The sequence below is a fragment of the Aedes aegypti genome, chromosome 2, assembly GCF_002204515.2.
Source record: "Aedes aegypti strain LVP_AGWG chromosome 2, AaegL5.0 Primary Assembly, whole genome shotgun sequence".
In the NCBI taxonomy this organism is placed as follows: domain Eukaryota; kingdom Metazoa; phylum Arthropoda; class Insecta; order Diptera; family Culicidae; genus Aedes; species Aedes aegypti.
In genome coordinates this window covers 8,155,739-8,172,727 of record NC_035108.1, presented here as the reverse complement: position 1 = coordinate 8,172,727, position 16,989 = coordinate 8,155,739, and the positions used below count along the sequence as shown (strand labels likewise).

General features: G+C 36.9%; 1 protein-coding gene across 1 annotated transcript in view; it reads left to right on the top strand.

Annotated features, from left to right (window-relative positions):
• LOC5579861 (scavenger receptor class B member 1) overlaps nucleotides 1-13,148 on the top strand; it is a 214,426-nt gene extending 201,278 nt beyond the window's left edge. The window contains exons 7-11 of the mRNA XM_001664272.3: nucleotides 11,452-11,707; nucleotides 11,761-11,889; nucleotides 11,947-12,065; nucleotides 12,125-12,250; nucleotides 12,309-13,148. Coding sequence (XP_001664322.3) covers nucleotides 11,452-11,707; nucleotides 11,761-11,889; nucleotides 11,947-12,065; nucleotides 12,125-12,250; nucleotides 12,309-12,764 — 1,086 coding nt within the window. The 3' untranslated portion in view covers nucleotides 12,765-13,148. The remainder of the gene's footprint in view (nucleotides 1-11,451; nucleotides 11,708-11,760; nucleotides 11,890-11,946; nucleotides 12,066-12,124; nucleotides 12,251-12,308) is intronic.
• The last annotated feature ends 3,841 nt before the right edge of the window (nucleotides 13,149-16,989 follow it).

Below are 16,989 nucleotides of genomic sequence, written 5' to 3'. Positions count from 1 at the left end.
CAAGACCAAGAAAGCTTTTCGTCGGGCTGGTAAAAACTGAGTTCAGGGAGAAAACGTGGATGAGTTCTCGAAGGAATCCACATGAACATGTGGAAAAATTCTTACGGGGTTTCTTGAAGAAGAAAAAAAAAACCTTTAGGCTTTTCTTTTTTCAAACACTCTGGAATAATCCTTTTTGGATTTCTTTGGAGATAATTCGGTAGAAATCCCAAAGATCTCCTAAAGTAACAAGTGGAGAATTCGGTTGAAGGATTAGTGAAAAAATATCTGGGAGTAATTCCAGGATAGTATTGGAAACATAAATTCATAGTAATGCCTGAGGAAATTACTGAGGGTAGTAGCTTTGAAGTTTCAAGGATTTCCAGGAGCAACTTTTGGAGAAATTCCAAAAAAACATACTTTGAAAATCACTAAAAGCATTTCAAGGAGAAATGGTAGAGAAATCTCTATAAGAGTTTCTGAAGAGAACCATGTGGAAGACCCTGAAAGAGTTCTAAATAAAATCACTAAGATAACTCCTGAAGCTTTTCCTCAGGGAATCTGGAACGAAATTTTTTATATGTATATCCCTTTAAAAACAATTTTCTTAAATAAATTTATCAAAAATAGACCAAGCTGCTTGCTTTTACTATCAGTGAGGTTGTTCTTAGTTTCTCTTCTATATCTCGATAACAAATGAATTAACAGCAAAAATTCTGTGAATTTGTGAAGTGTTTTTTTTTTGCACCGAAGTGATCGGTTAATCGCAAAAGTTTTCAGAAGAAAATCTTCAGTTTGAAAAATGTTTAAACGCACAGAAACTCAATCAAATAATTTGCTGGAATTTTTTGAACAATTCTGCAAAAAAAATCTTGTGAAAAATCTTTACAATCTGCTCTAAATAATTTTTTGAATGATGCCACAATGATTTTAAGGAATTAACTAAAAATTACTTCCAGTAATTCCTAAGGCAATTCTCAATCAACCTAGAACTTGTTTTTCTAATGGTTGAAGAAGTTTATTATAGCAATTATTACAGTTAGTTTCCCAGGATTTTCATCATAGATATTCTCAATCGTTGTTTTCACGAGCCAGCAGTGGCGTAGCTAGGGTTTTTGGGGCCCGGTGCGGTGTTCCATTTAGGGGCCTTCAAGAAAGTAATGTGAACGCCGTTCAAATGCGAACGCTAATGTGAAATCAACTGTTGAAATAAACGATGACCAAATAGCTTTCATAGAATTATGACTAAAATGATGTAACTTTTGTTGATATGTTGATAATGTTGCTGTAGTCGTTAAATGACACAAATGTCAGTCAATGAGCCTACAGTTCTTCTTTTTTAATTCTTGTTTTCTCATAACTTCCACCAAGATTCCCGTTTACAATATCTTTATGATTTCAAATAGTATTTTCTCAAAGGATTTTCTAGAGTTTTTTTTTTCAAATTATCGTTCAGATTTTAACCAGTGAATTCCTTCAGGAACTACTCCAGAGATTGTCCCTAAGATTACTTCGGGAATTAAAGAATTTAGAGTTATTAGAGATTTTTTTAATTGCGGCAGTGATCTTGTAGGAATTCTTCTAGTAAATCCTCATGATATTCATGCATAAAAACTTTTGAGATATTCCTCAAAAATAATTCCAGGGATTCCACCCGATTTTTTTTTTCAAAGCGATTTCAGAGATTGCTCCAAGAGTTTCTAGAAACATTTGATCAGTATTGACTTAACGGATTCCCGTCCCAAGGATTTCTTGAGGAATTTCATAAGAAAATTGTAATTAAATTCCTCCAGGATTTTATCCAGAATATGTCCAAGAACTGTTTCCAAAGAATTCCGGATTCTAGAGATTTTAAATTCAAGGATTTTGAATTTCTCCAATAGTTTCTTTTTCAAATATATCTATGAATTCTTCTATGCCTTTGATCAAGAATTTCACCAAATGATTTCTCCAGGATATAAAGAAGATTCAACTATAAATTCTTCAAACCATTTTGCCTACGATACTTTAATTTTTCCGGAGTATAGAAATTCATAAATTATTCCAGCTGTTTATCATGAATTTTTCCAGCGACTCTTTCGAAGAACTATCCAGTAATGATTCTTGAAATGCCCTAGCAATTATTCTAAAAACTCGTACAGGTATTCGTCCAAAAACCTAAAAAACAGTCTTCTCGAAATATCGTCAGTAAATAAATTACGAAATCCTTCCATTTGATTCCATCAGGAATTTCTTAAGAAAGTTCTTTAGGACTATAGAATATCCTACTGATATTTTGTTTTACAAAATAAATTCGGGAATTCGTCCAAAAACTTATCAAGATCTTCAGATCCCCTAAAGAATTCTGCTGGAATAATGCCGATACTCTCACAACGTATTCGTTCTGAAACTTTTCCATGGAAAATCTCTCAACGTTAGTTCTTCTTTGAATGGAGTTTTCTAGTGATTCCTTCATCAATTTACTGATACGTTTTTTAAAGAATTCTTGGGGAATTTATTCTAAAATTCTGTCAAGAAATAACAAAAGAATTTATTTCAAGAGTTCCTCATAACAAAATTCTTCAAGTCCCATAATTGCCTAGGGTCGGTGTTCTCTTAGTGGACAGTCCCCTATAGTCACACTAGTGGCTTTTTACGGCCATTTTGATATAAATACATCTTTTTAAAACATTTTTTGACATAAAGGTCAGGAGCTATTTATCTAAGTACCATTGATACACAGATTGAATTTGTTCAAAAAATGATCGAAATAATTAGTTTTGCTTAAAATTTGAGCTCCCTTGCGCCTATAGTAAACCTATTGTTCCTAAAGTAGCACTACTGAGAGAAACTATTTTTTTTTTCGAAATAATTGATGAATTAAGAACTTTTTTTACATCAAACGATAGCTTTTGATCCACACTTTGTAGGAAAAATATAGAAGTTTTGTAAAAATACTGTTTTGATAAGTATTTTGCCAACGATGTCATCCTAGTGCTACTATAGGAACAGAAATTAGAAATAGTGCTACTATAGGCACATGTATTCCTATAGTGGCACACGCGATAATAAATACAAACATTTGAGTTTTCATAGTTTTCATATTTTTCCCATAAAACCAAGATAAAAAACTTTCAGATGATGTACAAATAATGACGTTATTTTTCGATTTTATATGAATTTTTGTTCTTAGCTATGCGGTTATTGGTACATCGACCCTACTAGAACTGTTCATGGACGGCTCAACATTAACTTTTTAAGGGTTTCTGAAAGATCTCGTTTATGAATTTCTTTCAGAGTTTTTCTGAGTGTTCAAGGATTCCTCCAAAGATATTTCTGGAATACATTTCTTCAAAGATTGCAGCAATAGAGACGTAACAATAAAAAAAAAGAAAACAAAAAAAGAAAATAAAAAAAAAATAAACACGCAAAAATATGTAAGAAAGACTGATAATACTTGCAAGGTCAAAAACATCAATTCATAATCCATTTTCCAATAAAAGTATACATGTTGAACAAAATTTAGATACAAAAAACTTGCTTCTATATAACGTAACCTCGTAACGGATATAAAAATCGAGTTATGTTATATCGAAGTATTGCTGTAAAAAGTCCTGTATGGCAATCTGGAGAAACTGACATAGGAATTCACTTAGGAATTCTTTGAAAAATCCTCAAATGCAAATGAACAGTGTAGTATTTTTTAAAGAGCTCCTTTATGAAGCTAGGGAAGATCTCCTATACCGTTCTGATTTATATTACGGACACTTAAGGCCTCAGTGAAGTATAACTCATCAGAAAGCATCTATATAAATAAAAATGGAATGGTGTTTGTATGTCACGAAATGGCTTACGAACGGGTCATCGGATTTAAATGATTCTTTCTTAGTTTTGTTTGTTAAGGGTTCCGACGTGTTTGTGTATATAAAAAGCAAAGGATTTTTAACGGGAAAGTTGAAAAAACAGGATTGAACGGAACTTCCATTTTGCACGGAGCGTTCCATGGCGTTTTTCAACAGCCTACATGATGGCAAGACGAAGTTTGCCGGGACCACTAGTATAAAATAAATCATTATGTATAACTCTTCTGCGTTATCGAGCCTTCAAAACACTTAACTTTCGAATGTTGGGTGAAGATTTTGATTCCGCAACAGGAATAATTTTAAATAAATGGAAATGTGTGACCTTTTCATGATTCTTATTCCGGACGCCTCTTCGCTTTTGCCTCGTATTCCGGACACTTTGATTCGAATTCCGGACAGCTCATGGAAATCGTAGTTAGAAAGGTCAAATCATCAATTTAAATCGACAAACCATTGAATAGACGTCTGAGGCAATCGGGTATTGTAAATTTGTATTGAATCTATGGAAAAAAAATTCACTATCAGAGTTTATGAAGTTTTTTCTCGAGGAATCTGAAAAGAAATTCCTAAAGGACCAGTGAAAAAAATTTCTTAAAAAAAGGCTCTATTTTTAAGATCTCTTTAAAATAGAGCCTTCAAAAATAAAGCCTTGCATTAAAATAGAGGCTAAGCATCTAAAAAGAGATCTTCTACCAGTCTTGAATATGTACAATCCATGTCCCGAAGATGGTTACTGATTTCTATTCTAAATTATAATTGAAATTAAATACGGTGAGGTCTGTAACATACCTCCAAATCAGTTTCAGATACGGTTATGAGCCTCGCACATTTAGGTAGATCCGTATGAATTTCAAAATTGAACCGAGTTATCGAGAATTAATTTTGAGATATTTAAGCTTTTCTTATCACTAATACCATTGATTATGGGGCCCTACACATTGCCGATCAAGGTCACCGTCAAACTGAGTTTTCATCTGCTTGTAACCTGTTAGTTTTCTAGAAATCAAATTTTTTTTTTTTTTTTTTAATTTCTTTATTAGTATCATTCCACACATTACATTCATTATTTCTTATATCTAGGTGTTCTGTGTTATTAGACAACACTATCATCCTAATTTGGTAAAACAAATCTAAGATTTTATTAACATTTTGTTAACAACATATTACATTTCATTTGCCGTAGCAGTTCAGATTTTTTACAGGTGAGTTGATTTCACCTGCTTATAAGAGAAAAAAAAAAGTTTTTAATATACTTAACCTAACTTAACCTAATCATATAACGCATTAATCGTGGCAATAGAAGATTGTAACGATTTTTGCCTGAAATTATTGATTATTTTATTTGACATTTGTTCCAATGTTTCAACATTGGATATCCTATGTAACTCATTGGTACTATACCAGGGAGGAAGCCTCAGAATCATTTTCAAAATTTTATTTTGAATTCTCTGCAGAGCTTTCTTCCTGGTATTACAACAGCTAGTCCATATTGGTACAGCATACAACATGGCTGGCCTGAAAATTTGTTTGAATATCAAAAGCTTGTTCTTAAGACAAAGTTTTGATTTTCTATTAATAAGGGGATAGAGACATTTTACATATTTGTTACATTTGGCTTGAATGCCCTCAATGTGATTTTTGAAAGTTAAATTCTTATCTAGCATGAGTCCTAGATACTTAACTTCATCTGACCAATTTATTGGAACCCCTCTCATCGTGACAACATGTCTACTTGAAGGTTTCAAATAAAGAGCTTTTGGTTTATGTGGGAATATTATTAGTTGAGTTTTGGAAGCATTAGGAGAAATCTTCCATTTTTGCAAGTATGAAGAAAAAATATCCAAACTTTTTTGCAATCGACTACAGATGACACGCAGGCTTCGTCCTTTGGCGGAGAGGCCTGTGTCATCCGCAAACAAAGATTTTTGACATCCCTGAGGTAACTCAGGTAAGTCAGATGTGAAAATATTGTATAATATTGGTCCCAAGATGCTGCCTTGGGGAACACCAGCTCTTACAGGAAGTCTTTCAGATCTGGAGTTCTGATAATTAACCTGAAGTGTACGATTTGACAGATAACTTTGAATTATTCTAACAATGTATGTTGGAAAATTAAAGTTTTTTAATTTTACAATCAAACCTTCATGCCAAACACTGTCGAATGCTTTTTCTATGTCTAGAAGAGCAAGACCAGTAGAGTAGCCTTCAGATCTGTTGGAACGGATCAAATTTGTTACACGTAAAAGTTGATGAGTGGTCGAATGTCCATGGCGGAATCCGAACTGTTCATTGGCAAAAATTGAATTTTCGTTGATGTGGGCCATCATTCTGTTCAAAATAACCTTTTCAAAAAGTTTACTGATGGAGGAAAGCAAACTGATTGGACGATAGCTAGAAGCTTCTGCAGGATTTTTGTCTGGTTTTAAAATTGGAACAACCTTAGCATTTTTCCATTTGTCAGGAAAATATGCTAATTGAAAACATTTGTTAAATATATCAACTAAAAATGATAACCTACTTTCTGGAAGTTTCTTGATGAGGATGTAGAAAATTCCATCATCGCCAGGAGCTTTCATATTTTTGAATTTTTTAATAATAGTTCTCACTTCTTCCAAATCAGTCTCCCAGGCATTTTCGAAAACGTTCTCTTGATTGAGAATATTTTCGAACTCCTGAGTAACTTCATTTTCAATTGGACTAGTAAGTCTTAAATTAAAATTGTGAGCACTTTCAAACTGCATAGCAAGTTTTTGAGCTTTTTCGCAATTAGTTAGTAATAATTTGTTTTCCTCTTTCAATGCCGGTATAGGCTTCTGAGGTTTTTTCAAGATTTTAGATAATTTCTAAAAGGGCTTAGAGCCGGGGTCCAATTGGCTCGTAAATAATTGAAAGTGGAGCTGATAGGATTGAGAATCGCTTCATGCGATATTTGAAATGTAACAGGGACATGATCAGAATCAAAATCAGCATGAGTAACTAATTGGCTACAAAGATGACTAGAGTCGGTTAAGACCAAGTCAATCGTAGATGGATTTCTAGAAGAGGAAAAACATGTAGGGCTATCAGGGTATTGAATTGAGAAATATCCTGAAGAGCACTCATCAAATAAAATTCTGCCGTTGGAATTACTTTGAGAATTATTCCATGACCGATGTTTGGCATTAAAGTCACCAATGACAAAAATTTTTGACTTATTGCGAGTCAATTTTCGCAAGTCAGTTTGAAGCCAATTAACTTGCTGTCCAGAGCATTGAAAAGGCAAATAGGCAGCTATGAAAGTATATTTACCAAACTGTGTTTCAACAGAAACACCTAGAGTTTCAAAAACTTTAGTTTCAAATGACGAAAACAGTTGATGTTTTATACGCCTATGAATGATGATTGCAACTCCCCCACATGCCCCATCAAGTCGATCATTACGATAAACAAAAAAGTTAGGATCTTTTTTAAATTTGGATCCAGGTTTTAAATAAGTTTCGGTAATAACTGCTATATGCACTTTATTAGCTGTAAGAAAATTAAACAGCTCGTCCTCTTTACCATTCAGAGAACGAGCATTCCAATTTAAAATATTTAAATTATTATTTGGATCCATTAGAAAAACGTAATCCAATAACAATTTGATTTGTAAATTTTACACCTACTTGGACTGCTTCAGTCATAGTGGTGGCTTTGAACATTGCATCAATCATTAGATTCAATTGTTCAGTTAGAAAATTAAAATCAGAGGCAGACATATCATCTGATGATTTCCCATTGGAATTTTCGGTAGACGAAGAAGCGGGGTAGGAGTTACCTGTGGCGGTAGGGTTTTTTCCATTTGGTTTGAAACAAGTAGAATGGGTACTCATGGAACGAACAGGGGAAGAGTTCAAATTACCTGCTACGATATCGGCAAAGGATTTACCGTGGGTAGATACATTCGAAATTGAAAGATTCGAACGGCTACCCGACGGATTAAAATTTGTTTGTGAATGAGCATGATTATGATCTTCCTGGTGGGTATGATTCCTAATCAAGCGATCGTTAACTGAAAAATGAGCATTGTTCGATACTCTACCAGGCAAATTCCGGAAACGACCGTTATCGTAACGGATATTATCCTTCATCTGCTTGGCACGAGCCTCGACGACTCTTTTGCGTGAAATGCATTCCCAAAAGTTAGCTTTGTGAGGGCCCTTGCAATTGGCGCATTGAAATTTTCTGGTATCTTCTTTCACAGGACAGTCGTCCTTAGCGTGAGAAGAACCTCCGCAAATCATGCATTTAGCATCCATGCGACAATTTTTTGTACCATGACCCCACTTTTGGCACCGACGGCACTGAGTGGGGTTCTGGTAATTTCCTCCAGGTTTCTGGAAATGTTCCCACGTCACACGGACATCGAACATAAGTTTAGCTTTTTCTAAAGCTTTAATATTATTTAGTTCTTTTTTGTTAAAGTGAACTAAATAATATTCTTGAGAAAGCCCTTTCCGAACAATGCCAGATTGGGTTCTCTTTTTCATAATGATTACTTGGACTGGTGCAAATCCAAGTAAATCATTTATTCCATTTTTGATCTCTTCAGGTGACTTATAGTCACTTGAGAGACCTTTCAAGACGACTTTGAACAAACGTTCAGTTTTGTCGTCATAAGTAAAAAATTTGTGCTTCTTCTCTTCAAGATATCTGAGAAGAAGTTCGCGATCTTTAAGAGTTTCCGGCAAAACGCGACAGTCTCCTTTCTTTGCGATTTGGAAGGAAACCTTGATTCCCCTAATGGAGTTCAAGATCTCCTGCCTAAATCCCCCAAATTCGGAACAACTGACCACGATAGGCGGCACTCTTTGCTTCCTCACTTGAATCAAAGAGCCTGGGCTAGAGGCTGCTTCGATTTGGTGTTCGGAAAATTTGTCTAGAGCACTGTTTCTCAACCTTTGTAACGACCAAAAAACGGCTCGATGTGAGCTGTTCGTTTCAGCGTGCTTTTAACATGGTTGGGGGTCCGCGGACCCCCTGTTGAGAACCGTGGGTCTAGAGCATCGAACTGATTGCTCATTTCAAAACAATTATTCATTTCACCCTTGGAAGAAACTTCGCATTCCGGGGAAGCGTCCATTCTTGCCACGTGTAGTGACAGTTTTAAAACCCACTTTTTTGGAAGGAAGTAGTGAATTCAGAGATTCACCCTTCCTTTTGTTAGTTGTTGATACCATGTTTAGTTAATAAACGAGAAAGACGTGACCTTCGAGAGGTTTTTTCCCTAGACGGTGTCCAAGAAGGATTACCACCGCTAGCTTTCGCCAACGGGTCCAACGAAAAATCGAAGGCACGGGTCCAAACAAGGATCGTAAAGGGATCAATAGTAGAAAAAATAGTACTGAAAAGTACTGTTTAAGTAGCACTGAAAAGTACCGTTTTTAATATTAGCACTGAAAAGTACTGTTTGTGTAGCACTGAAAAGTACTGTTTTATTGCTTTAGGTAGTTTTTAAGAAAACTTCCAAGAGCAGAGAGAATTCGTGTACGCACAGCACGAAGGTACGATGCGCACTGGAGAAATCAAATTCTTTATAGTAAATGAAACACTTACCACGATTTGGGGGCCCCTATGAACTCGGGGCCCGGTGCGGACCGCACCCACCGCACCACCCTAGCTACGCTACTGCGAGCCTAGGCATGAGAATACGATGAAAAATCTTATCATGTCTTTCATCTTCCAGAAGAATAAGTACGAAGTTGATCGAGTTTCTGCTGATCTAGTGTTTTTGTTTTGTTGAATTGCAAGTAGGACAATCCTTCGACTGACCTACCCAGATGTTTTCGTGCGTAGTACATGCCCCCCCCCCCCCCACTTCCCGCGCCACTGGAATAATTCATATAGCGATTTTCCTGAAGAAATGCCTGAGAGAATTCGTGAAGGAAGCTTTGTAACCTTTCCTGTTTTTGTCGTATGATAGCTTAAATTCAATTATTTTTCACATTAAAGTGAAAAGACATCATCTCATATACTTCCTCTTATTTCTGGCGTTACGTCTCAACAGGACCTTTTTTCAGCTTACTATTTTACGAGCAGTTTCTCATTATTGACCTGAGAACTTTCTTTAAAATTTTACCATTCTTAGCATTTGTATGCAATATTCTCAAAACTGAAACAGGTGATACATTGTCAAACAGATATCACATCTTTTGAATTGTGAATGTCAACCTGATCGTTATTTGAATTGTTTTGGGATGGCAGTTAGTATGTAACGAATATTTTTTTTAAACGTGAAAAAATACCTTGAAAATGGCCCTAAATCTACAATTCATTATAATTTACATTTCCCCTCGATGAAACATTTTCAAACCCATGAAAATGTTACAAAGATACCATATCTTTAAAATGTTGGGTGCAGAATCGATGGCCATTTTTTTGTCAGTAACGTTTTTAGACACACCGTGAACTCCAAATATTGATTATGGGCATCAGTGGACTACAAACGGCCAATTAAATTATACCATTTTCACGCTGAACTACACCCTAATTTGAAATGGGAGCTTCCTGAGGAGCCCTGGATGCAGGGGCTCCCCGGAGTTTTTAATGCGAGTAATACGATAATAGGCTGCTAATAATAATAGCTTGTCTCTCGCGGTAATCGATTGGCTTTTTATCGGCCGCGGTTGGATGGCGCTGAAAGCCACTCTGTGCCTTCTGTCGTGGGTAGATTGAGCGGTAGCGTCTGTCGGTTCGGTATTCATGAGCAAAGGCACTTCGCTACATAGAGTCATATTGACAGGTTCGCATGGATTGTTCCGATGTATGATTAAGACGTCTGGGTCTATTAGCGGGGTAAATTTGCTACTGAAAGCTGGGCTGGTTGGCGTCTCCGCCGTTTAACCGTTGCTGTTGAAGTGCGTCGACATGTTAACCAGTGCTTGATGTCGGTTACGGTCAAGTGGTTGAGACCTATATTTTTTCTGCCATGTACCAAGGACAAATCGTGACCGTATCGGGAAAGTCTTTTCCAAGTCGGTTCGGTGAATCAGAGGGGAAAAAATAGCTTTATGATGATGCATGTGATCTAAATGGTCCATCAATAACCGTTTAGGGTTGCTTACTCATTACGGTGCACGAGGCATATATTGCTCAAGACATTATCGTAAATGAGGTATGAATTGAATGTCAATAAATTACAAAATGAAATATTGTTATTTTCGTGAAATCGCTACTATAATTCGAAACATGCTCAAGATAATAGTAATTTTACTCGGTTTAAGCTCGTTATGCATACTTTCATCTGTCAATACTGAAAATTATTACCAACAGTTTCATGAATATTAATAGTGTAGAAGTATTATATGATCATTCATAGTATTCCAACCAATTTCATAAATATTTATTATAAAAACTTTATCTTCAACTTTTTCCAGTAGTTCTTTAGTGTTAACCAACTTCCACTAACGTATTCATTCCTTTTCAGCGAGTTTCAATTTCCTTCATTTTCGTATATTCTTCAATAATTTTCAACCTTCCTTCTATATCATCATACTGCCCATACCATTTCGACTCTCCAAAAACCCGCTCCGCACCCACACAAAACAACGAAACAACCCCCCCAATTTTTTGTTTTTCTGTTTTCGTTTTCGCCTTGTTCGGAAAACTTCAGCGGAACGGTACCCTTACGGAGTATGCCACCATGTACACCGGCCACACAGGGATGGAGAAGTTTGGGTACTTTGACAAATTGAACGGCCTGGACCATTTGCCCCACTGGGATAAGGAACCCTGCTCCAGTATCGAGGCCTCGGAGGGGTCTTTCTTCCCGCCTCGGGAGGTCACCAATTCAGACGTGGTATACATCTACGATAAGGATCTCTGCCGATCGCTGCCGCTGGTCTATCGACATCCCGTCGAGAAGGATGGTAAGATGCGGGGAAATTGTTGATGTTTCACTAGCTAATGAGGAAACTTCTAGGCATTCCAGCTGACCTCTATACCCTAGCAGAGGACTCGTACGGACCACCCAATGGAAACAATTCATGCTATGAGCACACTGACTACAAGCCTTACAGAGGCCTGCAGAATATCAGCCCCTGCCAATACGGTAAGTAATTCGAATCAGTTTTGAAATTTGAGTCATTTATTTCATATGCAATTACAGGCGCTCCCGTTTACATTTCCAATCCACACTTCTACCAATCGGATCCACAACTACTGGATGCAGTAGAGGGGCTAAACCCACAACGAGACGCTCACGAAACCTTCTTTAAAATTCAACCGGTAATCTTGAATTCACTTCTAAGTAAATCAACCACAACTTACCATGATACAAATTTCAGAAACTTGGGGTTCCACTCGAAGGCCAGGTGAGAGTACAGCTCAATTTGCTAGTCGAAGAAGCACCAAATGTAATGGCGACCAAAAACTTTAGAGACTTCGTATTCCCCATCATGTGGCTAGAAGAGGTAAGTTTTAAATCAGAATAAATAAATTCAATTGCCTTCTAATTTTTCCATCACACAGGGTGTAAGTGAGTTAACCCCTCCAATTCGGCGGTGGATCTATCTTGCCACAGTCTTCGCCCCGATGGCACTACCAATCGTCTCCTACGGGATGATTCTCACCGGAACTTTTGCCTTGATCTACGTGTTTGTACGAGCTTACAAGAACTTTGTGTTCACATCGGATCCGACGACAGAATTCCTGGAAATGGGACGTAGATCGCTGCGTCGCGGAAGCAGCATGATCATCAATGGCCAGCACAGGATACTGATGCAACGGGATAGCTACATTCTGCTGAAGGCCAGTGAGGACGCAAATCTCTACCACCACACATCCAACAATAACACAATCAACACCAACAACAACCTCAGCAGCCATCACAACCACAATCTGTTCCACTTGCCACACTTGCCACACATTCCACATCATCAGCCCAAGGACCAAAGTCTGCTAAGCGACGAGGATTCAACAGCTTAGATCCCCCTTAGGATCTGCGTCGCAACCCCGGATGGGACTCACGTACCTTATAATTGTCATCACTTAGCGTTTCTCAAAAACTAGCCGATAGACAAAATCATGCTAAATCAAGATTACGGGCGAATTTTTTTCGTCACCTTAACTTAACGATAAACGACAACCGGTGATAGAGACTGTGTTTTTTACTCTACTACGTTTACTGCTTCTCGCGAGCCTCTAGTTTATTTTCATTCCCTGAAAGATCGCTGATCATACGATCAGACTCCAGTCAAGCTCAGTCGCCCGTCAGTTGCTCAATCCAAATGACCCGATTGCTCAAATTACGAATAGCAAATGATTTTCAAAAAAAAAAATATATTGTTAAAGTAAGCAACCAACCAATCGTGATGAAGAACACTCATTTCTAGGTTTGAATTAAGACTCATCATCCATCACATTGATTCAGTGAAATGCATTCCCCCCACCATTTGTACATAAGTCCAAACGACGTCGATGTCGTTTATTTTTCATGAGAGTGTGTAGTAAGTTAATGTAGCTGGTAATGAAATTTTATGAAGATTGTTCGGAGTGTTTTACATGTAAATACATTTTTTGTAAATAAAATTTTCATCACAAAATATGCTGACCTAATCCGTTGAGTTCCGAATGCCAAATGTTATTTTTAAGTTTTAATTATGTTATTACAAACTTTCCGTCCAATCCTTAAGTTTAATTCCAACAAAGAAATATTCATAAGGGACTGCGATATATCTATCGTCAACTCAATACGCTTAACTCAACTCGTTATCACAATGGCTAAACTGTCGTGAATCGCAAGTTAGTCCCATCTGCATTTTCGTCAAAATTGGGTTGAGTTCAGTTTCGAACATATCTTCTAATGCTCTTTCAGCTGCACTAATGAGATAATAAGATTCGTTCGGAAAAAGTAGAAAAAAAAAGCAAGTTAAATTGTCACATAATGAAAGATAATCGCATATCAGACACACAACAGAATTCCGCACCGTGTAACACAAAAATGAGCCGTGCTTTGATCATCCTTGTATTTTTCTCGGAAAGATATCGTAGTGAAAAGCAAATTGTGAAAGTTTCATTAAAGTTGTACATGTTCCAATCCTCTGGATTTTTTTAAATATTTGTATGAAAAACCAGTTTTGTTCACAATCCATTTTCTCAATGCCTACTTTTTCCAGATGGGACTGACATGCGATTCACGGCAGTAAAGTTCTACACATTAAACTTATGTCAATTATGTCAACCCTAGCATGGCCTCCCTGCTTGCAAAGATAATCATGGGATCACAAAGGCGACTATTCCAGCGGAGATGGATAGCGGCTCTTAGGGGGACCCATAAGAGATGATCCATCAAAACAAACAAACAGGAGAGCAGCGTTGCCAACCGTTCAGATTTGTCTGAAAGATTCCAGATTTTTTAAGCCCCATTTTACAAAAATCTGGAAGATCCAGATAAAATTTGAAATGAATTTGTAAGGTTTTGTTAATAATTTGTAAGGTTCTCCGTATACGACATAAGTGATCCAGACTTTTCCAGACAAATTTTCAAAATCTTCCAGATCTTTGAAAATTTACTTGACATCCCTGCAGGAGAGCCTTCTGGACCCATCAGCAACCAGCTAAGGTTTCCGCCAAGAAAGGAGTCGACTAACATTTACTTAAGTGAGAAATGGGTAAAAGCCTAGACACTGTGGCGATGATAGGCACTAGCCGCTCCAGTGCTCCTACGCAGCCGTCCTCCAGAGCGGAAAAGCTGGCACGAGCCAAGCTCCGCGATCAAGAGAGCATGGCAACAGTGGAGAGGCCAACATCAACCCTAAGGTCAAGAAAGCCAAGAAAAAAGAGCCACGGGATAGGAACTAGGCAGTGCACCCACAGGAACCACGGGCGCAAGGCTACAGCAACCCGTGGATACGAGTCGGAAAAAAGAAAGAAAGGAAGAACCCGAAAACGGAGCCCAAAGAGAATGTTAAACCGAAAACAGCAAAACGTAGGAATTTAGGCGAGGCTCTCGTTATCAAAACGGAGGAAGCGAAATACGCCGAGGTTTTGAAGGCGATGCGAAGCACGGAGAAGTTATCGCCATTGGGTGCAGATGTGAGGAGCATAAGGCGGACTAGGATTGGTGAAATGATCCTAGTCTTGAAGAAAGACGCCAAGCAAAAGGATTCAGTCTATAAGCAACTGGCACAAGAAGTACTTGGTGACGAGGTTGATGTAAGATCCCGGACTGCAGACACGGATATATTAAGAGTGGAAGACAGAAGCAAGGGAACAACTACAAACTATGATGAAAGGGACGGGCCTGGGATTAAACCCATGACCTTCTGCTTATGATGCAGAAGCGGTAGCCATTGGACCACCAACCCCGTCATCCCACTACAACAGTAAACAAATCGGACTACAAAGTCATCCAAAAATAAAGTTTAATAATTGTCGTTTAGGACATTTAAAGGTGTTATCACATATTTGGATATAAAATCTTCACAATGAAAGTAGCACTCATTTTTGATCTTTGGACTCATTTTATATATGGCCAATTCTGTCATTGTTGAAAAACTCGAAAACATATTTAATGAACTACACAGCAAGAGAGCAGCTGAGCAGCGTCACCCTAATTTATCGTAATCTTTCTTAATTCATTTTACAAACTTAAACATACCTAAATTCTTCAACTCGATTTTTTCATCAAAAAATATCTTTTCAAAAAGTATTTTGAAATTTGCAAAACCCCCTCTAGAACCAAATCCTGGTTGCGCTACTGCCGGGCACAAGCAGAGTATCAAAGCAGCCAAAACGGAATAACACAGTTAAATTTAAACCACTGCACATTGGTCCCAAAGCCATATCTAGGTAGACAAAAATGATTGCGCCAAAACCGTCAATTTCGGATATACGGTGTCTTCGGCAAAGTTTCCCTATATTTTTCAGACATATTTTTAGTAATGTGAAATTAAAGTGGCCTACATGGTTTACGAGATCAGAATATCCACTTTTATGCTGGCGCATTGAGGCCTATACAATGTTCTACAATGTTTCAGAACAACTGATTTGGAGCAACTTAGCCCAAGACTACAAATTTTTATCTCTTATAGTTCGCAAGTTATAATTTTTTTCAACAAATAAGTTAGGGTGGTTCCGAAAAATCAGTTTTTTCGTGATAACTTTTTCTACGATAATTTATCGCAAAAACTTTGTTCCGAGCACTTTTAGAACTTTTGATTGCGCAACTTTTTACCGAAGAAACTACTGTTCTATCTCTTATAGTTACAGAGTTATCGAAGATTTTCTTCGAAAAATGGTTGTTTTCAAATGCCGATATCTCCGACAGGCGCAAACGGATTTTCAATCTTTTATCATCATTAAAAAGATTATCTCTTTCTCTGTTTATGGCGAAAGAACTGTGATGATGTTTTTTGTTTGAAAAGATTGACAAAATTTTGAAAATAATATGTTTTTAAACGAAAATCGTCCATAACTTGAAAAATAATCGAGATAGCTCTTTAGTGCCTTCAGCAAAAGTGTGCAAAATTGAAAGATCTGAAAGTGTTTCATACAAAGTATTCATAAAAAAATCAAAGCTTTAAGATGTATTTATCACAAACCAAAATTTGTATGGTAAAGAAAGCAAAAAAAGATATAATTGCTAGAACAATTGAAATAACTTACGTAAAGACATTTAAAATTGATTACACATGTATTGATACACATGATATTGTTCATAGTAAGCGGAATCTAAGGAGTTGAAAGAAGGACAATTATTTGCTGAAGTTGCGATAGCAAAAATCAACGGCGTATTCTAACTTTTACTTAGAGCGATCACCAATCGATTCGCTATAGCATAATACCAGGGCCGCATATACGGGGGAGGCCAAGCAACCCATACAAATTTCGACAAACAATATTATAGTTAAACTTTTACGAATAATTAAATTAAATACAATAGTACATACTTTTTGAAATGGCATCATATGATTTGAAAGATATTTTATTACAAATCCGGAATAATGGGCGGAATAAACTCAAATAAAATTACTAAACACAATATTGGAACATTCAGAATTAGATTCTGTTGACTTCACGAGAAACAAGAACATAAATATAAAATAAAATAATTTATAAAATAATTTGACTTCTGATAATGCGAACCTGTAAGGGAGACGAACGAAGAGCTAGCAGAAGTCGTGAGATCATTCGCGCCAAACAAGATACC